General features: G+C 37.6%; 1 protein-coding gene across 2 annotated transcripts in view; it reads left to right on the plus strand.

Moving 5' to 3' along the window:
* LOC135205124 (kanadaptin-like) overlaps nt 1–7,269 on the plus strand; it is a 135,402-nt gene extending 128,133 nt beyond the window's left edge. Inside the window, exons 8-13 of one of the 2 annotated variants that reach the window (XR_010312489.1) lie at nt 623–783; nt 2,145–2,321; nt 3,724–3,829; nt 4,467–4,537; nt 5,670–5,792; nt 7,006–7,269. Coding sequence is in view for 1 of the 2 variants with exons in the window: in XM_064235478.1 (XP_064091548.1) it covers nt 623–783; nt 2,145–2,321; nt 3,724–3,829; nt 4,467–4,537; nt 7,006–7,092 (602 nt within the window). In the remaining variant the exon portion in view is untranslated. The remainder of the gene's footprint in view (nt 1–622; nt 784–2,144; nt 2,322–3,723; nt 3,830–4,466; nt 4,538–5,669; nt 5,793–7,005) is intronic. The other variant, XM_064235478.1, reaches the window with a different exon arrangement.
* Nucleotides 7,270–10,614: the final 3,345 nt, after the last annotated feature.

Consider the following 10,614-nt stretch of genomic DNA (forward strand, 5'->3'; position numbering starts at 1 on the left):
AAAATAAGATATCCACTCTGTGCAAAACACTGGTCGGGTGAACGAAACTCAACAGTCACTTAAGATTATAATTAGTACTTACTTTTAACACAATACAGTACAATAATCAATATAACAAAGCACTTCACTTTAAACATCTAGCAAGTAACACCATAATTGAACGTTATTAAACTTAATATCTAAATTATATAATACACAAAGATAAACTATATTGCGCCACAAACACTTGTCTTCAATAGAGGTAGAATACACCTAACTTAACAAGAGGGTGGAGGTACCCAAGTAAACTAAACTAAGGATATCAAGGAGGAGTAATAGGAATAGAGACTTAGAACATGACAAAGTTGAAGGAAAAGTGAGGGAGCAATCAACAGATGGCGTGCGTATGGAAGTTAAAGAGAAAGTAATAAAGACATAAGACTAAATTATATACAATATACTATACGATAGTGGAGCGAAAACTTGACAGTATTAAAAATGGCAGAAAATATATTAAAAAGATTCACAATATAACAAGATAAATTTCAACACAAAATATTGTTCGCAGCTGCCCTGAAGATGCAGTATTATCTCTAGTTTCTGTTTTAGTCATTGCTTAGATAATGTATGTCATTCCTTGCAGAGCCCCGCAGGAAAAGGAAAGATCGCTCCGAGGACGACTTCTATTCGGATTCCGACGATGAGTTCTTGGATCGCACTGGCGATGTCCAGCGGAAAAGATTGCAGCGTATGAAGGCTGCAACAAAAGGGAATGAAGTCACTGCTGAAAACTACGAGTCACTGGTAAGTAATTTGTACTTGTTACATACATCGTCATTGCTTCTTCATGTTGAGCATTGCTTCCCCTTCTTTGAAATCTTTTTATCTTCTTTGTCTTTGGGTTGCATTGTTTCTCCCTTTCAGAGGTAGGCCTGTAATCTTTTAAGAGGTGAGTTTATGGAGACCCATTCTCTTGAACATTTTTTTCCAGAACTGAGTTTGATATTTTTGTATGAAAGGATAATCTGCTGTGTTGTGGGATGGTGAAGGTAAGTTCAAGGATGGCCTTAGGCCACCAGTAGGTCCTGAAATCTGGTCCTTTTTGGGTGTTTAATACAGTGGTACGTATATTGTATGGGTTTTGTATTCAGTATTTCACATATACGTATTGGAAGCATAAGTAGGTACGGGCATGTACATGGATTCTTAGAAGCAGTTCTTTTTGCTGATATGTATCAGAATTTGTAGGATTAGTAACCCAGTACTATTTTAAATTGAATAATGATGAGAAAAGAGTGATTAGGATTTAGCACTTCATATTGAATTATGGCGTACATCCTGTACTATAAATGATGCAATATGGCCCTGGGGCACCCTACTGTGTAGTTATATGCCAGTCTTTGTTATTTAGGAGATTTGGTTCCTTAAGAGGGCAGCCCCATTAGCTATCAGTTAGACTTGTCCTTTTTTTGTAACCTTATGCTAGTCATATATAGATACTGCACACTTTCTTTTTTATTTTTTTGCTACAGTGCTTTCCTATATTAGTATATACTTCATAATCTTATTAACTCTATATTTTTCTTCATTTTTTTCACTTAAACAGCTGTTTCAAAGCAGTTGTCTTTTATTTTCATGATTAAACTTGAAACAGTAGCTTTACTTTTTGCAGAAATAGGCGTCATCCTTTCAAGATGTAACTTTGATGCATAACTTTTCCATCTGTGTCATTAAATTGTGGTTATCATGTGTAAGGATCCACCATTAAGCATAGTTTGATTTTTATTGTGCGACTTCAGATATAAAACCGTCTTTTGGATTATCACACTTATTCACCTAAGGTTATAAATGTTGAAGACAAGTCTGAGATTTGTGTTAGTCATTATAAAAGTCAGATTAACATACACTGAGTGCAAAGTAATTTGCTTAATTGTAATATTTTTACATGTTGTCCAATCCTTTTTCATTATTTATTAATAAAACCCTTCATTGTATGTGCTCACAGTTCATCTGCCTTTTGTCAGAAAAGTAAAAATTAATTATATGACAACATTTGCACATGGTATTCTTGGGCATAATCACTTCCACACTTGATTGAATGCAGGTTATTTTTTTGTGTTGAAATACTCTGGTATTCTCCAAAGTGACTTTTCCATTTTTTCCAGCTGTCAAAGTACCTCTCAGTTACAAGTGAACTCTCCTCACTGGAAAAGAAGTTGTCCGAGGCTTCCCAGTCGGAGAAACAGGGACAGGGAGATGGCGCAGAAGAGGATGACCTGGATTCTTACATGCAGACACTGAAGAGTCAGGTCCCTGATAAACACAAGCGTGTCAAATGGAAGGCAAGTTATAAAACTCTAAAGCTCCCTTCTTGATTCTCTTTTCCTGACTCTTGTAAACTTCTACCCTTTAACCTTGTGGGATCCTACAGAAAATACCAAACGGTTAAGTCAGTGCAGCTGAAACTGTTGTCACAATGAGTTGTAATTTTCTTCAAGCCTGGGCAAGATATGCTACATAAAATTGCAATGCCCCTCAATGGTAATGCAAATACGCCTAAGAGAGGACGTGAATCAAGTCTGGTCGGTATATTAGGTGTTAGGAGTTTTTCTTTTTGAGATCAATATTTGAAATTGGTATTTTGAACTGAAGTGTGTAAATATTGCCTGTTCTCAATTATACTATTGATATCTTGGCAAGTTGAATTTTCATTGGTCAGTTTCAGCTTTGGGGTCTTCACAGTATCATGGGCATTCAGACTTTCTTGGCTCTATTAATCTGGGAGGTTGGGGGGGTTTCTGCTGGTGTATCCCCCTCTGGCTTTATTGATGTAATGGTTTGCTCCAGTTGGGATGGGGGGTTTGCCTGTCTTTGTCTCTCTCCCTCACTGTCGCTGGACGGCTGTTGATGATTTTCTTATCTTCTGTATTTTTGTTTGGTGTTGGGCAATAAACTGCATTTCTTGTCATGCTGCTGCCTGGTGTTGTGCCAGGGATGGGGAGAATTCTGTTTCTTTCACAGCATTTATGCTCTGCTTTTTTCCCCACGGTATGCAACATTTTGAGAAACCGAAGGCATTGGCAGTCTGGTGCTGTAGCTATACTTTTTACAGCCCTAATTAACTCGTCCCTTTCTGGTGTGTGGTTGTAGGTTGTAATGATTGATTATAGCACCTTCTTGTAGATGAGACAAACTTTCTGATTACTATGTGGTAGCTGTCATTGTGATATATGAGTTTGTTGGTATGGTGCATTTACGTTGCATGGAACCAGTGGTTATTCAGCAACGGGACCAATGGCTTTACGTGACTTCCGAACTACGTCGACAGTGAACTTCTATTACCAGAAATACACATCTCTCACTCCTGGAATGGCCGAGAATCGAACCTTTGACCACCGAGGTGGGACGCTAATACCATACCAACCACGCCGCTGAGGTGCTTTTATATGAGTGATGGCATCCATCCACCAGGCATGTGAACTTGTAGATAACACTACTACTTTTGTCTCCCAGGACAACAAGTTATTCTTGAGCAGGAGCTGGTTTGTTCTCATATTTCTATAGTAATTAGTAATTGGACACTCTCTGTAGGTTGTTGAAAAAAAGAAGAGATAAAGTCCTGGTGAAAATTAGAAACAGTAAAACTAATAAATAAATTTCTGAATATATGTTGATGACATTTTGTGGAATGGCTAAAGTCTTACGTGTGCACTCACATTTTCTTCCTTCCATCTCTTATAACAGCTCAGAGTGATTGAGCTTCGTAAAGAAGAACTCTCATTGAGGAAACTTGTTAATATTGCAAGACCGTACAACAAGCCTGAGTTGCAGCCTTACATCTCAGAATTTGGTAAGCAAGTTTTTAATTTTCATATATTTATACAGGTACAAATGCATTTTGCTGGTGCTCTTGAAATGAGGTTGGTGTTGACCAGTATTAACTGAAAGCTAACTGAAGTTAGAGGTTTGGCTGGTCACCGAGTCTTACATGCCTTCACATTAGCTAGAGATTGCCTTTTGTAAATATTACAAAATCTAATAGATAGTTGTAAGTAAAAAACTTAGCCATGACAAACAGTTTACCTTTAGCACAAATTAGTGACATCTTTGAGATAGCTTCTTTTAACAGCATTTTGCTCTAACATAATGGTTTTCAATTTTAACTGGTATTCAAGGGTTTTATAGTCATCTGAAAACTGCATTTGATGGCCCAGAAGGCCAGGCAGGTTCCCAACCACTGCCCTGGAAGAATGGTAAAAGTTTGATGATCAAAGCCAAGACCATTTGACAGTGTCTGTATCTTCTGTGAATGTACATTATGAAATTAACACAGGCCGACTCGCAAACAAATTTGTCTTGCATAAAAAGAAGGTACAACATGAGAGGAAGTGAAATATAAAACAAGTATGCTGATGCAGCCATTATTATTGAAACTTTTATTGTTATGTAACAGATATCTATTTACAACTATGCTTTTACACTTCCAGACTCGCAGCCAAATCTACCTGGAAAACATCCCTTCCAGAAGATGCAGAATGAATCGTCAAAACCTCCTCAGGTATGTAATCAAGTACAAAATTCAGATCTCCAACTTTGGAATCGTACATCAGGTTAAGCAACCTGGTGTTTTTTCTCTTATTCAATGATTGCGTTGACCTTGAGACACCAACGGAATGATTTTTTGCGTTCCCTTTTGCGTGCATGTTTATAGCATTGAGAACTGACATAACTGTTGGTGTGGAGACAATGGATTGGTTACCTTAATAAGATTGACTACCTCTGAAGTAGTATGTTATGGTGAGAGTTAATTTTACATTATTATAAGATTGTTTACCTCTGAAGCATTAGATTTGTGACAGCAATGAGACTATTACAGAAGCAGCAAAAAAAAAAATTAATTTTTATTTTATTGGGATTAGTGTCAGGATTACAAGGCATAAAGTCAAAACTTGGATAACAGCAGCTTATAACAAGTAAATAACTGGTGCATGTAATTGTAAACTTGTTTTACCATAACCATGCTTACTTGTATTACCCAGTGTGTACAGAATACAGGTTGCTAGTAGGGATGCTGATAAGACAGTAATTTGTGGCCACTTGTAATTAAATCAGTTATGAAAATAAGATTTTGGATAAAAAGGTTTGACAATAAAAAACCAAAAGTGCAAGAATAAATACTATGCAGTTATCTGCATGAGTAATCAGTCCTTTTAAATGAATAAGCTAATAACAATGGAGCTCCAGTAAAGTATTGATTGACAATCAAGTTTGTTTCCTATCAAAGTTATATATATTTACATGATAATTTACACAACAGGAATTTGTATGTTCATTCACTAGCTACACTGGAAATTTTTTTTTGAAATAGTTATTAATAGCTGACTATAAAGTGCCTGTGAGCAATTAAAACATACTATTATATGTCATATGAGTTGAAAGTCATATTATTCCAGAATTAACACTTTTGTAGTTAAAAAATGATTATCAGTAACTTCAATATTGATAATAAAATAGCTTTTTTGGATTATTATTAATTAATGGCTCTCAAGAACTGTAGGGCTTATAGAATTAGCATCAAGTAAAATATCCCTGTTATTTAGTAATAGAGCATCGATGAATCTGTAGATGTGCCCGTATCTTTATCCACACAAACCACCACCTTTTAATTGAAGAATATCTTTCGCTTGTAGAGCTGAACTGTTGAATGCAGTTACAAGAATAGTCATATGGTGCTGGTTAAGGGCGAGTTGGGGAACCCTACATCCTACTCAAAGATGCATTTCTGCTTTATCTTCACCTCAAGGACTTAGCAGGTTGGTGGAGAAGTTTGAAAGGTGGAAACAAGTCAACCTGGTTATCCCAGATGTGTTGAAAAGTATCCATGCTGCTGCCCAGAGGTCCAGAATTGTTAAAGATGAAAATTTCTTTTCAGTCTGGTTGTAAAAATGTCGAGCACTGAATGTAACTTGAGCAGTTTTTCTGAGATTGTATGGGTCATTCTCTTCCCACCACCTCACCATGACGTTTGGGAAGACTTGCAATCGCATTCTGCCTGCCTGGAATGGATCTTAAAGACTACTTGACAGCTTGAGACACCATCTACTCGATGTCTCTGCACCACCAACCGACACAGAGTAGGAGGGCATTTCTCCCTCCTTGTTTGCTGATGTATACCACGAAGGTTGTGTTGTCATTTGTCATAACGCATGAATTTCTATGATGTTGATATGCAGACGAGGTGTGTCCTTCAGTGCCCGCCTGAAACGAACCGTCCTCTAGGATGTGTGCCCCACCCCTCTTCGATGCATCTGTTAACATGAGCATTTCTTGGGGGCTGAGAGTTTACCTTGCAAGAGGTTTCTGTCATCCGTCCACCATGCAAAATCCTCCATTACCTCTTGACTCTGGGGAATGAGTTGGTACCAAGGATCCCATGAGGCATTCCAGTGTCACTGCAGTTACCATTGTAGAGTGCATGTGGCACTGCCCACGAGGCTTGAGCTTCTCTATGGACGACAGATGACATAACCACCTTCCAAAGCCAAGTTGGTTGTTCCTTCTGAGACATAAACTGCACCATTACTTCCCTGGGCTTGATCGCACGAGAGTCTGCAAGACATTAGAATGTTACAATTCATGACAAGAGTGCAATGGAAAGATCATATTATGAATTACGTATTGGCTCAGGAATGTGTTGTCCAGAAGACGTGAATATCAAGATAGAGATGGTTTGGACAAGTGATAGTAAGAGGGGATGTGGTTTGGACTGGTTTGGACAAGTGATAATAAGAGGGGATGAGAAGCAGTTGGTCAGAAAGCCAGCAGATATGGAAATAGCAAGACTAAGGTGACCTGAAGGTAGGACCAACAACTCAGGCTGGAAAGGGACCTAGACATGTTGGGAGTTCAGGGAGAAAGAGCACAAGACAGAAGTGAGGGGGAGAACATTTCATGTCTAACTGCATAAAGAATTGTTTATATAAAAATGTTGATTTCTCATAAACATAACGCTATTTCTTCTTGCAGGATGGTCGTAAGAGAATCCATCACGCCTTCATGGAAGAAGAACCAGAGATTAAGATTAAATTGAGTCGACTCGACGAAGATACATAATATATTTACAGATAAAGATACACTTGGTATGTATTATATAGAAAAATGACAAGAAACTTTCAACATTACTCATAAGGAATAAGTCCCTGTACTGGAATTTGAATGTGATAAAGTGTTTTGATGATCCAGTATCTTACATTTATAATAAAAATGCATACATTAAATTAAGCTAACTAACATTTTGTTTCATTCACAGTTCACAACCTTTAAGCAGTAACTTTATTTTGGGGGTGACACAGTTGGAGATTTTAACCCCATGTTTTTTATTTTTTAAATGTACATACCTTCCATTGGAAGAAACCAGGGTTCCAAATCAAAGCACAGGTTGATAAATTACAGTGTAATGTACAGTCTCCTTTTCATGATTACAATACTGCAATATCAGCTGGCCAGCCCTATGAGGCATGTCTGTCCTGGTGGCCTACTTAAACCTAATACAATAGTATAATAATTTCTGAATACTGGAGATGCAATGAAGGATCTCAAAACAACTACTCTTAATTCTCCACTTTATGGCCTTTTGTATTAATTTCAGTTCATTATTAAATGTGTGGCATCTTTGTTTTTATTATTCTTTGTTAAAAGAGTAACACATGAACATTTAAATGTACCAGACTGCCTGAAAAGTAATTTATATTTAGTACCAATCTTTCTTATCAGCTTCTTTTTCAGTGTACTTAGTAGACCTACTATGGGGTACTGCATAAAGTGGGTGAGGGACTGCAATGTTAAGAATAAATATTACAACTGATCAGGTACCAATATCATTCAACCCCTTTACAAGCCCATGAACCTGCAACTATTTTCAACTAACTTAAAAATAGATCAAAGACATATTCCAACAGGGATACACGTGAACCTAACCTTCCTTTAACCTAAACACCACCTTGGGGACTGTTCCCTGACCTGAACATGCCCCCAACCCAACTTGACATACATAAACTTAGCCTGGCCTGAACAGACATCGCTGTATTTCCAGCTTGGCCTAAGCAGCGTGATTATTTGCACAGCAGAATGACATTGGCACAACTGTTACCAATGTTAACCTTCCCCCTAATCTCTGGACATAAATGAGCTCGCTTGCTCTCTTTTCCCTCTCCTGTCCTACGTTCATTTTACTCCAAATCTTGTCGGGTTTGGGTCTTCATCTATCACCTGTTCCTTCAAGTATCTATACGTATTCACACTAGCTGGACTAAGACATATACAGATGCCACTCCACTTTCGAACGTTACACTTCCAAACGTTCAGATACATACAAATGAGATCACAAATTAAAATTATTTTGGAATCATCAAAGAAGGAATGCACTGGAATAATTTAAAATGTACTGGAATTATGGAATAATCTAAGAAGGAATGCACTGGAATAATTTAAAACGTACTGGAATTATGGAATAATCTAAGAAGGAATGCACCGGACTTACGGAATCGTCGGAGGAGGAATGCACTGGAACGCGAATCATGAGGTAGGAATGCACTGTTGTAGTCATTATTTACATATGAAGTCTTCTTCTTCTTCTTCTTCTTCTGTCTAAGCCGAGTTTCTGCTGTTACTAAATGACGAAAAATTAATATTTATGCACCATTGAATTCCACATGCGATATCCAATTTAATAAGAGACCGAACTTCATTTAATTACAAATAAAACCAAGAAAAATGGCCCTTCCATTTCAACAAAATTAAAAACACAAGATAGTTCTTGTTACGCTGTGACGTATAGGTATGACTTAGTCTAACGTCTTGTGATGGCTGATTTATGAGTCTCAAGTCTCTTTGTTACAAAAGGAATAGAATATGGAATTCACACCAACGGCAACCACTGGGACCTATGAGGTTATTCAGCTCTGAAGCAGAAACTGGCAGAGAAAGAGATTATAATGGATGGAGGTACAGTAAAAAGGAATGAAAGGGGTTTCAGCTAGGGGCCTGAGGAAGCTAAGTAAGGCCTATAGGTACAGTTACAGTGCCATGAGGTCCATCACTAGTGACACTATACCCTATGGGGAACTACTACACAAAAGGGTTTAGTATTGTGTTGCTGGAATAACATAACATCAAAATATTTACTTACGTGACCTGTGGGGTTAGTAAACCTGTTGAATGAGACATCTTCGCCATTGTTTTACATCCCGGGAGGTTTCCAGTTTTGACTCCAGGAAGGTTTCCAGTTTTCCCACTCGCAATGCGCTCGTTCACACAAGTCTCAAGTAACTATACTCTATTTTTTTCCATCTGTCCACCCGGCTGTGGTGCTCGCGCATGGTAACACTGCATCCCAGGATTTAAATAGTTACGCTATGTATAAGTTTTAGGTAAATGAAATGATATCTGGGTGTACATTTGCATACAGTAAATTATTAAAACACTTTTCAGTTACAAATGTACACCAAGATATCCTTTCATTTACCTAAAACTTACACATGGTGTAACTTTTTATAGCTCGAGACGCAGTGTTGCCATGCGCGAGCACCACAGGCAGGTGGACAGATGGAAAAAAACCAAGTATGGTTCTGGCAGCCGTTATGTGACTTGACTTGGATTGGGAATACTACTGGTTCTTTAGAGGAGGTGATTAGTCGCTTTAGAGTTCTTGTTCCTGGTTTTCTTGGTGTTGTTGGTTATAAGGGGGCAAATTTTCAGCTGGAAGTCTTTTATGCTAAGCGGGACAGTGGGTGGCAGATTTAGGGGATGGGAGGGACCTGGTCATGCAGCCCTTCCCCCTTCGATATGAATAATAGAACTTTTTTTTTTTTTTTTTAATTTTTTTAAATAAACTCATTATTGTCGTAGCGAATTATTTGCTTAGTTAATGATTATTTCAACAACAACTGTACAATAACAAAATCAACAACTACTACAGTTTGCATACATGTGTATATATTATATAAATACTGATATATATGTACAGTATGTGTGTACATTACATAGCCACTGAAACAGAAGACAAAGAAACTTAAAGACAGAGGAGGAATAACACAAGCAAGGAAGCCGTTTCAAAGGCAAATCCCGCCTGCTACTACTAATGAGCCTGAAACTGTTCTGAAAAAGGTACAAGAAACCTTATTTGGAGTCTTAAAGAATCCACACTGGAGGTTAATAAAACACTTTTTTGTCAACAATTCTAATATTTCATTTAAATTTCAACAGTAACATTTTCTTGGGATGATTTGAGTGTTTACGTATTTCCATTCACAATCCTTTGGTTAATTGTATATATATAAGGTATTTTTGAGAAAGAGTTTTCATCCTTGCTATTTCTATATATGTATATATATATATATATATATATTTATGTAAACAAATGACTATGTATTTTTGTCCGTACACTACACCATAATCGCTGAAAAAACGGAAAAGGTCAACTATATAAACACCGTTACTTTGCATTCTGACCTGCCGTCGACCCCTGTCAACTCGAGCAAGGTCGCTTTCACAACAGAATGACCTCGAGCGGTCCCCCTACGTTGAGCTCTCTTCGCTGACCTGCGGGTCACCTTTAAAGAGAGAAAAAACCAAACG

The sequence above is a fragment of the Macrobrachium nipponense genome, chromosome 48 (genome assembly GCF_015104395.2).
Source record: "Macrobrachium nipponense isolate FS-2020 chromosome 48, ASM1510439v2, whole genome shotgun sequence".
In the NCBI taxonomy this organism is placed as follows: domain Eukaryota; kingdom Metazoa; phylum Arthropoda; class Malacostraca; order Decapoda; family Palaemonidae; genus Macrobrachium; species Macrobrachium nipponense.